General features: G+C 48.4%; 1 protein-coding gene across 3 annotated transcripts in view; it reads left to right on the forward strand.

Annotated features, from left to right (window-relative positions):
- The first annotated feature begins 6,143 nt into the window (after positions 1–6,143).
- Positions 6,144–20,658, forward strand: part of SAMD11 (sterile alpha motif domain containing 11) — a 129,286-nt gene continuing 114,771 nt past the window's right edge. Inside the window, exons 1-3 of one of the 3 annotated variants that reach the window (XM_076356333.1) lie at positions 6,144–6,175; positions 6,528–7,339; positions 8,873–8,964. In XM_076356333.1, coding sequence (XP_076212448.1) covers positions 6,541–7,339; positions 8,873–8,964 — 891 coding nt within the window. In that variant the 5' untranslated portion in view covers positions 6,144–6,175; positions 6,528–6,540. Of the gene's footprint in view, positions 6,176–6,527; positions 7,340–8,102; positions 8,118–8,872; positions 8,965–20,658 lie in introns of those variants that run through there. The other 2 variants (XM_076356334.1, XM_076356336.1) reach the window with 2 other exon arrangements.

The raw sequence follows: 20,658 nt of genomic DNA on the forward strand, positions 1-20,658 counted from the left end.
TTGGGATGGCACACCTAATGTTATCTTCTTTTCAGTGGTCACTAATTTTTTATTGTTTTAACCCAGCAATAGATTCCAGCCATACCCAGATTCTTGGATAGTCAGTTTTTCCATGATTGTTTTTGTTACTATGATTGTAGGAGGGAAGGCAGGCAGGAAGTTAGGGAAGTGGAGTAGCAAAGAGTGATCGACAAGTGTTGGGACACAGCCAAGCTTTAGATTAATACAACATGACCGTCATTTCACCATCTTTTGATACAGCGAGTTCTTCTTAGCAGTGGAGCAGAGTACAGTAGCGCAAACAAAGGCTTTAGGAAAAAAAGAGAGAATCTGGTGGAGGCTTTCGTCTGCATTACAACTCTGGTATCTCAAATCTTTCACAACAGTTACGAGTTAGCAATAAATAACCTCTGAGGAATAGACCAGGGAGAAAGATGCATTTTTAATTGCAATATGTGCAAAGAAGTATAGTTAATGGAGAGAGAAGCACAGGGAAGCTGTCCAACGGCTGGAACTGCAAAGAAGGCAGTTCTTGCCTTAAAAGTAAAAGGTCAGAGAGAATGGTTACGATAACAGCAGCTTTGATATTTAAGGCCTTATTCCATTGGTGATTTCTCTAAGTGCTTTTTTTACATCATGGAAGCATCACTTGAGTGTAGCTAAACTTGTTTTCCAAACCCTTTGCAGAGAAGGGCAATCTCTTGCTATGTTATGGGGGACTAGATCACTGAAGTGTGAAGTCAGTAAAAATTTGCCATTGGTTTTAATGGAAATAGGATTGTGCCCTTTTAATTTAAACTTCTTGTTGCAGAGATCTCAAGGCTGATTCTGATTTAAGTTACCACAACATACCTGAACTTCAACTAGTAAGGAAGAGAGATGAGTCAGTTCTTCTATCATTTGATAGGTTTTCTGGTGCCGTATCCTCTGGCAGCACATCACAAAGGAAGACGGTCACTCGGTGCACAGCCAGCCTCCCATTGCAGTCGCAGGGTGATTCTTGCTGTGCAGTATGTGTAGCAGCATACAAAGGTCTCTGAGCTATAGGCCAGGTGACTGTTTACAGCACAGCATAACCACCATACCAAGTCAGAGAGAGAACAAAAAATGTGTTCCCTGCATGGGAAGTTGTTCATTATTTAGAAGAACGGAGCAGCTAGTTTAGAATTAGAGTCCTTGCCTCCCAGGTAAAAATTCCTTCACTTCTCCCCAACAGACTTTTAATTCCTCTAGTTTTTTGAGTACTGATCTACTTAGACTGGTCATGTAGCTATACAGGGCACTTGTAGGGAAGATGATTTGGAAGAGGTATTTTGTGAAAATAGTTTGATGAGAAGAGAGTTTCTTAAACCACCATTGACTGTCCCAGGCTGTTCTCTTGGAAGCAGACAAAATGCCTGCATTAGATAGGGATGTATGCAATTTACAGCTCTGGTTTGTTGTGTAAGCTCATACTACCATGACACTGCTTTCAAGAAAGATAGAAAAAGCTGTGAGTTCCATGGTGCTCCTTTTTCACTCCAATAATTGGTGTAAAAGGCAGTGTTCTGTATCAGTGGGATTAAAAAGGGTGCAGCCCAGCAGTTCCTGAGAAAGCATTTTTTCAGAGGCAAAGCCCTTTCCAGTGTCCTCCTTCCCAACCCTCCTCCCCTGAATACCCACCTGTGCCCTCCCTGCTGTTGCTTTTGCTGCTGGGCTGTCAAAATATCTCTCCTAATGAAGCAGTCTGGCCTGAGGCTACTATTACCTCCAATACTGATCCCGCTGAGCATGGCTCTGGCAGCATGGCTGGCTGTTCACATGCGGTGAGCATAGAGCTGGGCTACACCTGGCAAGGAATAAAAGACAAAAAGCAGTGAATCCTGGCTGTTAGACAGCCTTGATGTCCTCTGGGACTGTGAAAGAGACTCTGGAAGGCATGAATCTGGCTGGCTTGGGTGGTGGCAGTGTGGCTTTTTCGTCTCCTTCCCTGTCTTTCAGTAGGCTCAGCAATTTGGTAGGGACAGAGTTGTTGCTTTCCATCACCGGTGTGAGTGTCAGGGTAATTCTGTGGAAAGATAGGGAAATGGGGAGAGGAGCTGTTAACTTGCGGTCTTAAAAGTCTAAGCACCCCAACTTCTTTGGGGGAAACAACATGATTCAGTGGATACTACACCAATTGTTGAAAGACCTGTTTTATTATCTAAGCTCTTCTGGTGTACAGGACAGAACTTTGCTGGCATAGTTTTGGACTGTGAGAAACTCATGCTACAGACCTGCTATGACAACGTCAGCAAGACCAGTGCTATAGATGCAGCTGTGCTGACAGAACATTGTATCTCTTCGTTTAGCTTAGCTTAGGCAGAGGCATAATGGTGCCAGAGGTGGCATGTATGGCATATGTGCTGGAATCCTGCTAAGACAGAAGCTCTGGATTAGTTTGTGAACTCCGGCTGGTCATTTTACATGTACCTAGGCGTCTTTCTCCTCCGAGCCTCAACCTGTCTTTCCTGTAAAGGGGCAGGGCCTGCATCTGCAATGAGTTTTTAAAACACTTAGCACAAAGGACCTTTGATCTCAGTTAGAAACTCAGAGGTTTACTGTCACACATGTAAATAACAAATTACATTTACGAAGTTTCCCCTCCTTTTTTGGGTAGAATAATGGAGGCATATCCAGCATAAGTAATTTGTTCATGAAACTGGTGATAGAATAAGGAGGAAAATCTTTATCTCTTAACTTTCAAACCTGTGCTTGAACCACCATCTCTTCTTGTAAGATGCCTTACAGCATAGGTAAAGCACAATGCTTTACACTCTTTGCAGTTGTTGACACATTTGACCTCAGAGAAATAAAAGATCCAGGTTTTGTTTCAATCCAACATGAGGTATTCCAGAGGTGGAGAACTAAATGTTGGAAAATGATCACTATTTACTATATTTACTGTGGTAGTGCCTCTGTGAGGAAATTAAGAATCATACCTTCACTTTGCTAGGTGCCGTGGAAACACACAACAGAAAGACATGGTGATTCGTGCCCCCAGACTTGAAAACATGTTCCAGTTCCTCAGTGTGGAATTTGCAAAGCGTACCTGGTTCTCTCTCTAGCCACGTGTGCATGGCTTTGCTTAGATCCCTCTGATCTGCTCTCCAGTGGTGAATCTGTTTACACTAATCCTGAAAGCTCTACTGTTAAGAGACTGGAGCTGAACAACTTCAGACTCCTGCTGTCGGACTCAGACAGAGCTCTTGTTCTTTATTACAGTGGGGAGGGGTAGGGAGGACTTGTTAGTAACTTCTAGTGCTTGTAAGAGACTGATAGGATCAGCCTGAATCTGTGTCTCTTGAATCCCCCCAAACTTCACCGAGTTCTGCCAGAACACCTTACGTGTGTGCAAGAAACCCTGCCTGGTCCAAGCCACGCACCTCATATTGAGCCACCATCATGAGGCCTTACTCTTCCAGTGCTGGACCTCTACACAGCTTGGCCAGTGCACCTACGTCATGACTGGCATCAAGTGCCTGTTTTTTCCAGGAACGAAACACAGCCAAGTAGATGCTGCCCTTCTAGAATGAAGACTGGGCATATTCACTTCACTTATGACTAGGTCCAGATTTGAGCCCAGTTTCTTTAGAGGTAAAAAGCAACTGAGCTGACATGCAGTGGGAAAACTCCATGGCAAGTCACCTTTTCCTTTAAAACAAAAGGTAAATAAAAGTTCTCTGGGTTAGGAAAGGTTTCATTACAGCTGTTTAATAGGGGCAGACTGGATGGTAATGCAAGGTGCCGTTAAGAGATTTGAGTGTGCATCCAAACCACAGAGATCTGAGAAGTCTAGAAGTAAGTACCACAGAAGGATTTGTTCCTGGAGGATGAAGGCCATTCTTGTTCTGCTCTCCTGGGACCCCTCCTGGAGGAAGCATGGAGACTTGTCTTTGGAGAAGGCTGAGGCCAAGCTCTCTCTGCACGTGGAGGTGAAGTTGCCATTAGGAACGGAGGTGGAAGAATAATAGTAACCCTTAGGGCTGTAAAAAAGAAAGAAGGCTTTGAGAAAAAATACCCACTCCCCTGTAAAAAGTGAAAAGAAATCAGTCCCATGAAGCCAAGTTACAAAGAAGATGGAGTCAAAGGAAGTCTGAAGTAGTTCTCAAGCCTTTGCAGAGATCTCAGTGCGGTTCTAGGCATGAAGGTTTTCTGGGAGTGTAAGAGCGAGCAATTCTTCTCACTGTACGGCCTTCTCACCTGACCTCCATCCAGAATCCTCTTACACGCTTTCACAGAGAACGCCTGTGTCTCCCAGAGCCTCTTCCAAGCATTTTCCTTGGTTCATTAGGTGATAATAGAAAGTGATTTTTCCCCTGTCATCTTGAGCAATCAGAAGCATTAAGAATAAGAGCCTAAGCCTGAAAGCCTAAATGAGAGGGTTTGATGGGTATGTGTATCTGCCTCCTTCATTAGAGCAAGAAGCAAGGATGGCTCCCAGAGCTTGCATTTCTTGAGAATAAATAGGCAAGAAACAAGGACCGTGGTCAAGTAGCGTCAAGAGAAAACTGAGGTTTGGGTCTTAGATTCCATTCCCAGATCTGCTGAACTCCAGAGAGGCAGTTTCTTCTACCATTACTGGTATGAAGCAATAGCTTGTCCCACAAGTGGTCCATTAGTGGACTTTTTGTAGAGAGGGGTACCTATCAGCTGAGAGCTAAGGGGGGGCAGAAAATAACACCTGTAAGATCTCAGGCAAATCACTTGGTGCACAAATGTGAACTCATCACCTGTATTAGCCCGTATTCACTCATAGTGGGACCGAGTAGCTGCATAACCCCGGCATGAGTACAGCGCTCGCGTTCTGGATCTCAGCCTCTTTACGCTTCGGTTTCTCCACCGGTAAAATGAAGCTAAAAGCAGCTTCCTCAAAAAGGTGCTAGGAGGTGGTGTTCTTTCTCCTTCTCTGTGAATGCTCTGAGATCATCTGGGAGATGGCGCTGAAGTGGCAGGTGCTATTATTGCTCAGAAACTACCCTGCTAACTCTGTCAGTGGCTGATCGTCACAACAGCAGATCCATTTCTCACTGTCTGGAAGGCAAGCTCAACTTGCCACCACCTCCCCTTGTAAGAAAGCAAGTTATTAGAGGCACACCTTGGGACAAAGCTAAGAACTTTTTGTTGTTGTTCTGGGAACTCTCAGGCAGAACTCATACAGAAAACTCTCTGCCCCACTTGTGGGGCCTATTTCTTGTACGGTGTTTAAGGGGATGATATATTTTTATTTCCCTTTTAGGTAGGATTCTTCCTGCACAGGCAATCCTACTTAGCGTCCAAAGGTAGGGAACTCCATCTTGTTGATGTGACAAATCTCTGTAACAACCACGCAACTTAATGTTGGGCTGTGTTGTCCTCTCGGGGCAGTTCCACATGGACCTCGTGCCATGTCTGCCACAGCTCGCGATGGAAAACGAATTTATACCGTGTCTCCTAAGTCTTGCTACAGCACTACATGGGAAAAGAGAAGGCTCCAGCCTGCCTTCTCAAGGTATAGCTGGTCACAACGGGAGTCTGCCAAGGAGAGCAAGCGGCGGGTATTCCTGCATGGGAGCGCACCCAGGAATCCAGAGGGCCGTGCACCCACCCGGCAGGGTGCCCGCGTCCCCCCGCTGCAGCCCGCCGGAGCCGGGGGGAGCCCCCGGGCCGCCCCGCGGGGCCGGCGGCTCCTGGCGCGGCCGCGGCGCTGGCCCCGCCGTCCGTCGCTCACCCCCTCTCCCCGCCGCCGCCGCCGGCGCGGCGCTTGCAAGCGCCTCTGCTGTTTAAATGGGCCAAGTTAGAGAAGCGGCGGCGGCGGCGGCGGAGGGAAATCTTGTTTGGTCGGAGTCTCTGAACTATACTGTGACTCCTGAGCACAGATCAATATACGTCTGTCCCGGCTCGGAGGGGAGCCCGGCCCAGTAGCCCAACACAGCGAGGCATTTAGGGTCTGGGGGCAGCGGCGTAGGGAGCGCATGCCGTGCCGTGGCACGAGCTCGCGGGGATATAAATGTGTCTGTCTGTGTGTCTCTGTGCGTATATATATATATACGTAGATATATGTAATGTAACACCATGTTTTTTAAAATTTTGTGCAGGAGTGGAAATTAAACACCAACTCGCAGTGATCATAAAGCCTTCGGTGGGAGCGGGGCGAGTCTGCACTTTGCAGGTGAAGGTGGGCGGCCCCCGGGAAACTTCTCCGCCCGGGTGCCTGGAGCCCCGCGGGCAGAGCAGGGAGAGCCGGCACCGTCCGGGGGCTTCGTCCTCCCTGCGCCCGGCGGGCGCCGGCGGAGGAGGGGAGGGGATCGCGGAGCGGCGGCGGGGGCGCAGCGTTTAATTTTAATTATTGCATATAAATAAATAAACCAGGTGTCAGTTTAAAGGAAGGAAGGGGGGGGAGGGTGAAAGGGGGCTGGGTGGGCGGCGGGGAACCCTCCAGCCTGGTGAGAAGGTGGGTCGATCTAGGGGAATCAATAAGCTTTTTTTTTTTTTTTTTTTTTAAACCAAAATAATGTCTACGGCAGCAGAGACCTCTCCGAGATGTCAGGTATTAGTCCGGAGGGGCAGATCTGCGAGCCACACAGCAGCTCCCGGGTCTACGGTACATTAGCCTCTCCGTGGGAGAGGGATCCCAGACAGCTCTGCTGGGGAGCCAGCCCAGGAGATTTGTTAGCGGGCTGCTCCGGGGGATACCAGCCACCTCCGGCACCCGAGCGCCAAAGGTGCTTGTGTTGCTGCTGCTGCTGCTGCTGCTGGCGCATTTCATCCAAACTCCAGCCAGAGCGGGGGCAAGTTGAACCGGAGACATTAGAGCCACTGTGCTTTGGAGAGACGAGGGCGCACGGGGAGCGCAGCAGCACCATGCCTGCTATCAAGAAGGAGCGACTTGACAGGGAAGAGATGGCCCTGGCAGCCTTTAACCAGCCCATGGAAACCTTACCTGACTATCTCGCCCCTCTGGCCGCCGCTGCCATTCCGGTGGTAACCCCGCACCCGCCGGCTTACGACCAGATCTTTGCCCACCGCGCGTACCTGGGCTTCCACGAGACCCACCACCCCCACCCCCACCACCCCCACCACCCCCACCACCTCCCCGAGGACCTGATGCTGGAGAGGTTTTCCTCCATCCCGGATTTCCAGCCCTTCTTTGACAACGGAGAGCCTTGCATCGAGGTGGAGTGCGGGGAGAACAAGGCGCTGCTCTACATCAATAAGTTGTGCCAGGGGAGCAAAGGACCCTCTATCCGGTACCGGGGAGAGTGGCTCACCCCCAACGAGTTCCAGTTTGTCAGCGGCAGGGAGACGGCCAAGGACTGGAAGCGCAGCATCAGGCACAAAGGTAAAGGCACTGCTCACCGCTCGGCTTGTGCCGGGGTCCCCACGCTGCTCTGCTCTTCCTCCGCATCCTCCCTCTCGCCCCCATGCTTCGGGAGCGGGATCCAAGGGGGAGGCTTACCGCCTATTAGCATTCGCACGGGGGAGAGCTCAGGACCTGATCTCCTGCGGCCGTGCCCCCCTCCCCCGCGCACCCCCGGTCCCTCTCTACCGGATCCCCTCGCCGAGCGCCCCGGTACCGGTCTCTCCGGAGAGCGGCGAAGTTTTCCGAGCGATTTGGGAACAGTTGCTTTGGGGGGGGGGTGTGGGGGGTGTGGAGGGGGGGGGGGGGCGCGCTCCTCTCCTCTGGAGAGAAGTTTCACTTCGCGCGGGCAGAGGTTTGAACACCAGGCAAATTGCGGGGTGCGGGCTTAGCGCCCCGCGGGCACGCCGCGCGTGGGGGCCGGCGCCACTCCGCGCCCCGCGGCTCTCCTCCGCGGGGGGCGGCCGGCCGTGGTGGAGGCGCGGAGCCGGCGGCGGGCAGAGCCGCGGCGCCGCGGGGAAGCGGCAGTGCGCAGCCCCGCCGCGCCGGGTGAGGACGGGCACCGGCGGGGCGGCGGGCGGGGCGGAGGGGGGTGTTCCCCTCGCAGCTGGGTGGCGCGGGACCTCCGCGGCGCTGGCGGCTGCTGACGGGAGCCTGCCCTGCCTCCCTCTCCTCCCCTCCCGCCTGCGGTGCAGCCCGAGCCAGCGCCGCAGTCCCGGCACCGGGGCTGGCGCGGCGGAGCTGCTGGTGCAGGCGGCAGGTGGAGAGCGGGGACCCGGCTGGCCCGGGGGAGCAGCGGCCGGGGGGAGCGGGGGGGGGGGGGGGGCGCGGGAGAGGAGAGCCGATGCGACACGTAATTAGCTGAGAGCCGGAGGTGTCAGCCCGGGGGTCTGAGGAGCTATTAGGAGGTGACTGACACCTCGCCTTGTTTATTGATCGCCAGAGAAAAGGGGAGTAACTTCGGGGGCCGCGCTAATTGTCATTACTCCACTCATCTCTTCTGTTTCTTTTATTACTGGGCTCCTGGCTGCCTTCAGGAAATCTCAATTCCTCTGGGGTGAGTCAGGAGAACTGAGGTGAAATGGACGGAGAAGCAGGGGGGAGGCGCCGAGCGGGCTGCCCCGCTCGCATGGCCGTCCCCCGGCGTGGGGCTGGCGGCGTGGGCAGCGCGGAGCCCCGCGGGGCTGCGCGCAGGCTGCGCGGGCTGGCCGCTGCGCCCGGGCTCCGGGTGCCCCTTCTGCCTCGGCTCTCTCCAGGCTGCGGGAGCGTTGGTACCAAGGTTAGGCAGGGGCTAACGAGGGTTGCGCCGTGCTCCTTTCCACGGTTATCTGTAGGGGAGAAAGTTCGATGAAGGGGTAGGTGGAGGGGGGGAGGGGTGGCTGGTAGGCAGGCAGGCAAGGGGAGGGGTGTTTGTATGGAAGGAGACGCGTGCTTCCCCCCTGCTTCCCTAAATACTTTCCTTTTATAAAGGTGCTGATCCTTCTTCCTCTTCTTTTTCTTCTCCTCTGCATCCAGGGAAAAGTTTGAAGACTCTTATGTCCAAAGGAATCTTACAGGTACATCCTCCAATCTGTGATTGCCCTGGGTGTCGAATTTCGTCTCCAGTGGTAAGATTATTGTTAAACTATGTGCTTTAGTTAAGACATCTCCCCTCTCCTCCGCCTCCTTCCCTTAAAAAAAATCCCTTTGCTTCTGTGATCATGAAACCGTGATCTCTGAGGGCTGGGAACTGTCAGTCATTGAGTCTTTGCCCGAGCACTGCTTGCACTGCGAGTGTACCTGCAGTCTAGTTAAAGGCTAGCAGAAGAGGAGTTTGCAAAGAGAGCAGATGGGAAGAGAGCAGTGTTCGACCTAAAGGATGCAACACACAGTGTGATTGTATGGTTTTCAGGGGGAGCTGTCTATACGCAAACGGCAAATCATTCAGCAGCCTCTTCCCTGTTCTCACCCCTTCCTTTTTGTGTATTGTGCAGAGGAGTAAAATGGCTAAATAAAGCAAAAGGGAATTGTAATTGCACCCACGTGTTAGAGTCAGAGCAGCCACAGTTTACAAACCATGAGTGAATTTTTTTAGATAAGCTGAAGGAGGAACAAGCTCATCTCAAAAGGCTTACAACTTTTACAACATTCACATCATAGATCACAGTTATTGCTTTTACAGATCTATCTTTCCCAACTTTTCAGTTCCTTGTGTTTTCTGCTGTCTGCCTTTATCCTGAGACTTTCAAATCTCTATATGACATCAACAGTTTCATGAAAAAGATGTTGATGCTATAAATAAAAAGCTACTGAAATCATAGTAAACTAAGGCGTTAAGAACAGTTCATCATGTGTAAAAATAACCATAAAATACAATAACGTCTAAATGGGATGGCAAAGCTGTTGGTTTGTGGAACTAAAGCGGGTCTTGGTCTGAAAAAAACACCATGACTTAAGACATTGTCAGTAGCACTGCGGAAACAGATGCAGCTGGAAATTTACGTACTTTTATCCACTGAAATCAACCATTTTTTCTTTTATTGTTTCTTTGAGATCAAACGAACAATCTCTTTTCACATGCAGTATCTTTATGATTCTGCACGACAGACAGAATTGCGAATTTAACTTATTTCTGCATAGTGTATATGTGCATGCGTGCTTATGTATACAAATACACACATTCACATGGGAAGGGGCTTAGAGCAAAAATCAATAGTTACATAAATTAAGGTGAAGATACCATCTCTGCGATGCGAGTCTCTTGCGTCTGTTTTGTGTAGCAGCAGTCCGTACCAAAGCAATAACTGCCCATCGAGCTTACGAGTACTAGTTATATTGCAGCATAGCCGTGGTATTTTAAACCCAGCAAACCAGATAGACTGAAACCTGGCGTTTCCGACGGACTCACGTAGTTCCTCTGAGTTTATGGGGCAAAGTGTGATGTGTAATAAGCTTTCTCCAGTTTTGAGTTTTGCATATGCTTTAATTACCTATCATGCAGATCAGAGGCCAACAAGCAGTGATCTGCAGACCACAGTGATACACCACAGTTGCTGGTGGTATCGAGAAGGGTCTGGCCAGATGACACTACTGGTCACTTTCTGGGTACTAGGTTGCATTAGGTGGTAGCCAAAATGACACGTTGCACTTTCCTAGCAGCAACATTTTAACAGTTGCACAGGGATACCATGTATTTACAGATGGGAAGGCAGCTCTGCATGAAACAAGTGTCTTTTAAAATAGAAGTGAATTTGAGAAGTTCGGAGAGAGGAAAAGAGAGGTTGGTATAGTTTTGGGAAAGGAGAAATAAATCCTTCTGGACTTGCCTCCTACTGCTTCCCCAGCTGTATAAATTAGTTAGAGGGGGTTTTGATGTCAGAATTTGCACAGTGAGCACAAACCCCAGTGAGAGCTTTTATCAGAACTCTTGTTTCTCGGTGCTTACTGCATTTTCTGTGCTATGATTAGAACATATACCTGACCAAACGACAATTTCACATTTTGAACCTGAAATCTTTTGGTAGTGCCTTGCCATAGCTACATGCACTACACATTCAAAACAGTTACACAAGAAGGATTAAAAATCGGGCACGGTTTATCTTTCCCCGTTTAGTGATCACCAATTTAAGCACCACTGAGATCAAAGGGCTGTTTCTCCTCAAATGTAGAAATGCTTTATATTTTACAGTGTAGGTAAGTAGAGATTTGCAATGCCTGGGTCCTTGCGCCTCTGTGTTATCACATGGCGGGTATGGAGACGGGGAGCTCATTCTGTCACCAGCTGGTTCTACTGATCCGAAATCAGTCCTTGGACAGCGGGAATAGGCCAGAAAAACTCAAGCATTGCCTTTGTGACGGGGCAAGCCAGCTGCTTGTAGGCATCTGCATCTCCCCCCATCTGCTAACTGCAGGCAGAAAAGGAAGCCCTCCAAGGCCCCGGCCCAGCTCTTCCTTCGGGAAGGGTTACATCCAGTTTATCCAGCCCTGCCACCCTTGTCCAATCAGACTGGTAATGTCAGGGGCTTTAATCAACGGCAGCGATTGTTCTGAGGCCCGGTCTGGGTCTTTTTCGGGGTTAGGGAGAGGAGGGGTTGATCTGGAAAGGAAATTGCATCGTGCCGCAGAGCCGGGTTGGAAAACGCGTCTGAGGAACCAGAGCTGAGCCTTGCACGAACCCCCCCGTGCCTGACTCGTTACCGGCTGGTCCGGCTCCCCGCAATAAAACCGAGCCCGGCGGGCGGGCCGCCCCCGATTCCCAGCCCCCGTCCCACCCCGGCGAGCGCCGAAGCAGCCGGGCGGGCAGCGGCCCCCGGTCCCCCCGCCCCCGGCCCGCCGGGGCTGGCGCCGCTCTCCCCCGCCCGCTCCCCCCGGCCGCGGTGCCGGCAGCGCCGGGGGCGCCCCCGCGGCGGCCGGGGAAAGCGGCGCCCGGCCCCCGCCGAGCCCGGCTCCGCCGCCCCCCGCCGCCCCGTCGCAGCTCGTTTGCTGCAGCTGCAGACAGCGGCCGGCGCCGGGGCCAGCTCCGCCACCGACCGCCGGTTTCCTGCGAGGCGGAGGGGGAGCAGCCGCGTCGCGCCGGCCGCCCTGGCGCCTCCTCCCCCGGGCCGCGGCCGCCCCCGCGCCGGCATCCATCAATCAGCGGCGGGGCCGCCGGGGAGCCGGGGGGGAGCTGCCGCCGGCCGGGGGGAAGGCAGGGGGATGCAGGAGGGCCCCTCCGGGCCGCAGGGTCGCTCCGAGCTGGGGGGGGGGAGGCAGGGAGGACCCCCGGGAACGGGGGAGTGCAGGGGGCTCCCTCCGGGGCTGGGGAGGGCATTCCCTGTGCCGCTTTGGGGGCTGGAAGGGCAGAGCCATCCTTCCCGGGCCGGGTGTGCAGTCAGCACAGCGGAGGCTTTAGCGGGGAAGTGGTGTCTGCATGGCACAGTGCCGTCTGCTTTTCTCCCCAGCTCTGCAGAGATGGGGAACGGGGCACTGTATGCTCCCCCCACCCCATGCCCTTCCGGAGAGTGACTGTGCCTCCGATTTTCCTGTCCCCTTTTCTTTGTACCCTAGCCTTTGCACCCGAGATTTTTCAGATCCTGGAGGGGAGGAATGGCACGGGTCTCAGTCCCTTCAATTTTTTTGGAGGCACAGGATGCCAAGCGTTCACAAAGTAAGTTGTCAGATGTGAACAGGGGTCTTCCCCCATATTTGTACTTGTCAGTTCTGGGCAGACACAGTTCATCTTGTTTGGAGCCCTGGACGGATTCCAGTCTATTCTGGTGAAACCCATTCACTACAGGGTTCCCTCTGTCCCCATCAAACTTCCCTCTGTGCTCCAAATACCGCTCATGCATTCTCTCCATCCCCACTTTCAAACCCACAGCTGGGGCTGGTCTTGGAAGTGTGCTCACTGGCAGTGGTCTTTTTAGCCAGCGGGAGGGGGAAACCCAATGGTCTTGAGAACAGCACTAAAATCTTTATTGCTCAAACAAAATATCTTAGATTTGCAATGTCTAGCATCGCATATCCAATGTAACAGCGGAGAGGCATTCCTTACGATAGATACACTTCGATTGTTTCCATTATCAGACAGTGTGGCCCTTACTGTGTTTTTCATACTAGCCATGCTGCCTCTGAAAGCATGTTGGGACTGGACGTTGGCTGCTCCTCATCCTCTTTCCCCATCTTTTCTTGGACAGGGTGTCTGTTTGAAAGGTAGCCTGCGTTGGAGTTTGAGGTTCGGGTCACAGGTAAAGAAGGAAAGGCAAGCTTTCAGAAAGCTATCGTGATATGGCCATATTCAAACAAAACAAAAAGCACGATAGAATTTTCTTTTTTTTTTTACCCCATCTCCTTCGTGGCGTGTCACGACACATGGTAATTCTGCATAACTTGGTCAATGACAATGGTAATTCATTTGCCTACTGGGGCTGTGTTTTGCTCTTGATTTGATTTATATGTGATTCTTCTTAATTGCTGCTTTTTGCTTTCCATCGTCATCGTTGTTGTTGTTTTCTTTTGATGCCCCTGAGGTTAAGGCATTAGTCCAAGACTTTGTCAAGGATGGAAAAAGTAACTGTCTGCTTACTTAAAAAACTGAATGCCAGTAATCGGCAAAGTCCCTGTTATTTAGCCCTAAGATTTCGGAGCATTGTCCTGTCTCCCTGTTTCAGAGGTGCAGGGGTGGAAAGCAGCTCTGCATCTCCCCCAAAGTGTGACTTTGCGTGACTTGTGCTATTGGGTTCTGGCTGCAGCTGCATTCACTGCCCTTCCCCAGTGATGCCCTTCTGGCCACCGGGCTGCCCCGCAGTTTGCCTGGAAAGCCAGGAAGAGAGCTGCACAGGGGAAAGAAGGGAGATGCCTGGGCTACTGAGCAGATCCCTGTGCTGTGGGATCCAAATTCAGAGGCTGGCCCAAGAAAGGGAGTCTCCCACACTGGGTGTGAGTCTTTCAAGAGAACTTTCCTATGAGAAGAGGGCTTTGCCTGCTGGAAAATTTAGTTGGCTGCCTGTAGAGGCAGGATTAAGTCTGAAATTTTACTTTTAACTGAACAGATTAGATTTAGGTTCCTTTCTGAGCTGCTGTGGACTTAAGGATTGGAGCTGGAGAATCTTGGGGTTTATGTGAAGAGGACTGTTTTCATAACTTTGCCTTCATGTCTCTGGGGGCTGCTTTATGAATGTGGAAAAAACCCCTCTGTAAAGCAGACTTATAAACCTTTTTATCCCCCCAAGGTCTTTGGCACAGTCTGTTGATTTTTATTTGTGGTTTCATGCTGATTTGGATTGTTGCTTTTAATCCAGCACATTTTAGTTTAGGTTAGCATTTGTTGGAGTTTTTTGAGTTGGCTGGGTTGGTTGGTTTGTTTATTTGTTTGTAGGTTTTTTGGTTCTGTTTGTTTTTTTAATGGACTTCACTCAGGTGATTTTTAGAGTGTGTGTTGCACTGCAAACTTATAAGTTAAACTTGAATGCTTAAGAAAAGTTTATTGAAAATCTGTCAGACATCACCTTTATAGAGGAGCTGGAGATAAGGTATGTTGTGCTCTTAAATGGGGTGAGAGACTCACACATCCCAGACAGTACTGGGGAGAGGTGCTGAGTTTGAGTCCACAGCCTCAGCTTGCAAGGCTTTCTAATCCGAGAGCAGTGAGAACATGTATGCCCGCTTCTCTCACAGAAGGGTCCCTAAAATCAACCGCTCTTGGGTCATACAGCACTTCTCAGGGGAAAACTGAGAGCTTGAAATGGGAATCAGTGTAGATATGAGAGGTGCTCCTAAATGTATTCTGCATTGGAAGTTATTCCTAATCGTTCTCAAACTTAGCTCATGAACAGGGCACACTGCAATTGCATGGTGTTGCGCACTGTCAGAGATTTGGAAGATGGGTGTTACACCAATAAAATGACTAGTTATTATGAGGCAGAACAAACCCAGATCAATGGCGCTAAGAGTGCCAGCACAATACTGACGGATTTAATTTTGTGGATTATTAAATACCCTCTGGAAAGGAAAATATTAATTGGATTGTAATCTTGTGAGTGAACAGCAGAGATGTATAAGCAGCTATGGCTTAGGAAAACAATTTTATCTTACAGGGGGTTTTAAGGAGTTCCAAGTGGGGGAGGCTTGCTATAGCGCAAGAGCTGTAGTGAAGATTCTTGCTGTTTCAGTGAGCAATGATGAGAAACTGAATGCAAAAGGTCTTGCATGATGGAAGGACAGAGGAAGATCCATCTGTAAGTTCAGTTTAGTGTTTGTGAGGTGTTTGTGAATAACGGGCCAAGCTAACCCTCCCTGAAAGAGGGTGAAAGAATATTTGTGCTGAGGTTGGCGTGTATGAGGGATTCTGCTTGGAGTGAGCAAATTTCCTCCTGCTGGGATTCCATAAAGACTGCAGAGGGGGTTTCCTTGTCCCGCAGACTTTTGCGTGGTGTTGATTCCCTGGAAGAGCCAAGACAGAGTGTCATTTCTGGCACTGTGGTGTTAACATTCTCTGGTGGGCTCAGTTGTAGGAAGAGGCAGTTTCCGAGCCCTCAGCCCCTGTGGGAATAAGTTTTACACACTAAGTCAGCAGATGCAGGATGGGCTTTGCAGCTAGCACTGCCTGCCCGGTGAATCGCACTGTACTCCATCAGGTCTAGAAAATCTACTGGTCTGAGGAAAAGAAAGTTAGGCATGGGAAGAAAGATAGATAAATAAATACACAGAAGCAGGGAAAGCAACATCATCTTGTTAATGGTGTGTCAAGGGCAGTGTAAAGGTGACATAGGATAAGTAATTTTGCTGTCAAAATTATTTAGAGGTGTCATTAAACTGCTTAGGGCTGTCTCTACTGCTTCAGGGCACAGACACCTGGTTTTAATTTGCAGTGGTCTATGTCCAAACTTGCTGGCCTTATTCAAAGGGATCAGTGCTAATTTGGAGCCTGGTGGCAAATGCCTTCAGTGAACACGGCATCTGAATGGCAGAGGTGACTAAAGGATTAGAATTAGCTCCCTCATAAACTTTGTTCATTTTTCTTTTCCTGAGGTTTAAAACTATCAACTAGTTCAAGTTTGCAGAGGTGATGAACTTTTCAGATTGCTTGGTCTGGTTCAGTTATGGGACAGGGAGAACAGAGAAGCCGTTTCCTATTGGCCCTAGACTTTGGAAAAGAGATCCACTCTGTTTTTAATGAAGTAATGCTTGGTCAGAATTTTATGCTTGCAAAGTCACTTTGTTTTATCTATACTTTTCTTCCTTTTTTTATCTTTTGTTTGTTTGTTTGTTTGTTTTTGTTTGGGGTTTTTTCCTTCTTCTGCATTGTCTTATTCTGTTTCTCTTATGCACAGTCCATTTCCTTTATCTGGAAAACGTCTTGCTACACAGCAGATTCTTGTTTGGCATCTATGGCCTCTTCTCTCCCTTCTTCCTTCTCCATATTGAAATGCATCATCTTCACTTATTCAACAGCTGAAGAAGCACCATTCTCACCATTTCGGGGCTTTTTTCTGTTAGGAGATGCTCACCTTCCTCACTTCTGGTAGGTGTCAGTGAAAAACTCATTATAGGGCTCCGTGTCCCAAAGTTGTGTTTTTCAATTGAGAGCAATGAAAGATATCTCCTGAAGAGTTATTTATTGTTGCAGGAATCGTGCATTTTCGTAAATAAAACTGAAAACATCTTTAGTACCTCTGCTTTACTCTCATACTGCTCTTGTGTGAAGGTAAATCTTCTGTATGTACCACCTCCACTGTTGGAGCAATGCATTTCCTTTCTTTTATTTTTGGCTCTGTTATTTTAACAAAACCAGTGAGAACAGAGAGGAAATTACACATTCCCCTGGGTCATAAATATAATCTGATATGGGATTTTCTTGTAACGTGTCTGAGGACGAGGAGGGATTGATGGAGGGAATTCCCAAGCATGGAAAGAAAGGTTCTTGCTTATTTATTTTACCTCTAGTCAATGAGGAACTTTTAGCTTTTACTGATTTCACTTTATTTTGCACATGATACAAAGCCACAGAATCTGGGAATACCGTCAAGCCCAAATTTGCCCTGTTCTTTGATTACCTGGACGAAAATACTCCTGCATATCAAATCCCTCATTTTAAGATGTCAAGGTCGCTTCAATCGGTACGCAAAGTAGGCTTCTTTAACCTTTTACATCTTCAGCTAGAAAGAAACTTGCGCCAGCATTCGCCAACAAGCCAGGTCATTGAAGGCAGTCTCACCTCCGTGTAATGCGTACGGCCATCAGCGAAGACTGTTGTCCCCATGGCTGCTGTACTGTGGCATTAGACTAGGGGCTCATACAAACAGTCTTGCTTTTTTCAGTGTGGTGCTTGCCAGAAAAAGGTGGTGTTCATCTGCGTGTGTGCTGCAGCAGCAGCTTTTGCTAGTAGAGATGTCCTCTGTATTGGGCTAAAGTTGCTGTGTTTACCAGCACACGTCCAGAGCTCAGCTCTTTGAAAGTGATGGAGCAAGAGGCCTTGTCGTGCCTCAGTGCAAATTGAAGGCAGTTGCCTGTGAGCGAGTTCTGCGCTGGTGCCTTGATGTGGTCTTTTCTTTATCACATTGTAAAATGGAAAAAAAAAAGACTTCATAGTAAGGTTTAATCAACATTTCTAGGAGTAACAGCATCTTCTGTCTTAAGATGTGAGATGATGGGCAGTACCTGTTACTTCTTGCATTGTGCTAATCAATTAGGAAGGTAGAACTTTTTTGAACGGTTTCCAGAGAATTAAGAAGCAGGAAAACTTGAGAGCTTTTGGTGTTAGAAGAGACACTCGACAGCCTTTTGGTCTAGAAAATACATCTTCTAAAATATTTCTGATGATGACACTGCAACGAAGTTGTGTGTTTGCTTGTAGTTGATTCCCAGTTTAGTGCTGGGATGTATGATTGTTTCAGATAATTTAAAAAGCAGCTCTGGGATTTTAAACAGCTTCAGTTAACTTGGGCCTCTTAATCACCACAGCTTCTTAGTATAAAACTTTTCTCTTTCTTTTGAAAGCAAGCAGACCACTTTACCAGCCTAGTTTGCTGTCTATGAGTGTCTTACCCCTAGGAGCTTGTATTTATCACCGAGTCTCTGGGGCCTTGCTAATTCAGAGTTATGAGTAGATTCCACTCCAATGGTAGCTGCTGTTCTGCCTATCTCTACCCATCAAATTGCAAAAACTCCCTTGTAACCCCATCCTTTCTTTTTATCTGGAGATGAATGTGATAGGTGGTACTCAGCTCTGTTGAAGCTGCTTTTGCTGTGTTGCTAGGGTAACCGGAGATAGCCCCTGAAGACAGGAAAGGGCAAGCATTCCTTTCTGCCACAGTCTGGAGCATCAGTGATTGAATGAGATTAGATAGAATTAGATAATCCTGAAATTCACAGTGATTTGACGCCAGACCTTTATTAAATAAGTAAAAGTACCAGCCCTTATAGTAAAAATGAATTCTTTTAGATCAATAACTTTTCCCACCATTCGTCACAGCTGTGATTCTTGAGATCTCTTTTTCTGCGACATGGGGTGAACCACACAAGCGAACCTTTTCCCCCCACCCCCCTCCCAGAGGGGACGATGATATCAATTCCTCTTTTATTTCCCCCTTGTGATTCACCCACTTAACCGTAAAGTACACTTACAAAGGAAGGCACTACAAGATTCTTCAGCGATGGTTCAATGAACTAGAGTTTACAATAGTAGTGTTGCTTAAACATTGTACACCATTAGTCTTAAGTATTATAGTGTTTTAGGGTCAGTTTAAAAAAACAAAAAAGAAAATAAGTTGTATATTGTGAATGGCTGGGTAGTTTTTTGTTCCTTGTGCGTTCAGTGCCCAAAACTGTTGCGACCTCATCCATGCCTGGCATGTTCCTGCTTAGCTGCAATAGAATTGGTAACATCATATTCTGATCTAAAGTAAATGTGGGTTAAAATAAGCATGGCAGTGTGAATGCAGGATTGGACTTTGATCACAGTCAGTCTAGATTTACATCAGTTTAACTCTGTTGACTTCTTTTTCATCTTTAGACTGGCATGGCTTGCGTCAAAATTTCGTGTGCATCAGAGGACACCTAGCAGAGCATGGAAAATTTGGTGTGTTCTGGCCCTCAAGCAGTTTTGTTTCTTATCAAGCTAAATTGGCTCTTTCAGAGCAGAGGGCTGATTTATTTATTTTTTTGGTGGTGGTGCTGCCCTTCAGGTGCAGCTCCAAACACCAGTGCTGAGGTTTTTGCAGGCATAGTGGACAGTATGTGGTCTCAAAGTAGTCAAGAAGCAGCCCATCCAGAATGAGAAGAACAGCCTGCATACTCCTTATAAGGATGCTTTTAATTCTGAATAAAAACCTCATACATTTGGTCTGGGTTTTTTTAATCCCAAAATTAACAATGTGATTCTTTAAAACATTTTTGACTTGAAATTCATGAGCTGGTAATTCAGGGCTGGAAGTCTATGGATCTGCACTTCTTTGCATCAGCAATGTGGATCTGATTTTTTGAAGTCTCACCTTGCTGTGATGGATTTCTCAAGAAATAAGTTCAGTAAAAGTAATTCCATGAGGCTGGTAAGCATTTCTCTCCCCTGGTGTGTGCAAAGGGCAAAAATCATCCTTGCTTTGGGAGGATTTAGTTCTTCCATTGATGTCTCTGCTATTGTCTTTAAACCACTATAGAATCTAAAAAAAGTGTGTTTAAAGGATATTTGAAATTATATGCTCTACAAGTTACTGTGCTTTTCCTTTAGCAGTGTGATGGCTGAAAAAACTCACATCTTGAGAGTAATTCTGTTGTTGTGGTGGGACTCCTAATACCCTGGACTGCTTACCACACCAAGCTCTTGCTTCACACCAAGAGTGAAAACTATTTTTTTCCCCCATATCACAGGGAAATACTTACATGCAGCATAGTAAGAGAGAGGGAAGGACAGAGGAGTCTGAAAAACGTTTGTGTGCGAGTACTGTATCTTAAGACCAAACTCTATCTTGATCTGTACTGTGTATAATTCTGCCCTCACTAACAGGGTAACAGGACACATTGATGGTAGAGTATTTCTGCTTGGTACATGAGGATACAGGCAGTCTGAATTCTCACCCCCACCTTTATCCAGGATTCAAGTGCACTGAAAAGAGGAGTTGAGCGATGAAGTGTCGAATCCTGCTAGGAAGCAAAGCCAGGACTACTACTCCAAAATACAGAAAAAGCTGGGATTCAGAACTCTACCCCACCACGGAAGCAAGATGATTCCAGCTTGTGATCAAGTCTCTCACCTGTCCTGCTGTTCACTGCCTGTGGCTGCTTTGGGAAACGAGGCCCCAGGTATCCCTAGAGTGGGTAAAGCAGAGGAGCTGTTGCTGTATCACATCCAGTGTAGCTACTGGAAGAGCAGGAAATACTGTATGAAGGGAAGTGACCCAGGTGTTCATGTTTGTTGCAGGTGGCAGCTTCAACCGGGATAATCACGCTCTGTTGCCTAGAGATCTGCCCCACATGAACCCTCTCCAACTTTGGGGGGATCCAAGATGTAAGCCAGGGAAGAATCTGGCTTCCTAACTTTAGTAGTGGTACAGTAAAGACCACACATGAGTTCAATACATAATAAAGTCTAGGTATCAGTTGCTTCAGTGATTTCCCATGTTTGGAGACCAGCCTCCACCTGGGGAGGTCTCTCGGTGCTGACAAGGAAAGTCAATTGGAAACATACACAGTGCAGAATTCTTTGTGGTGAGGTTTGCGCTCCAGCTTTACATTGCTTGAATGTTTTAAATTGTACTCCAGAGAAGTTGCCCTTAATTTGTAGGAACTCTTTAATGTCATCTCAGTACGTGATTCTTTTTCTAAAGGCTTGTTACCTGCCTGGATGG

This window comes from Aptenodytes patagonicus, chromosome 19 (assembly GCF_965638725.1).
Source record: "Aptenodytes patagonicus chromosome 19, bAptPat1.pri.cur, whole genome shotgun sequence".
NCBI lineage: Eukaryota > Metazoa > Chordata > Aves > Sphenisciformes > Spheniscidae > Aptenodytes > Aptenodytes patagonicus.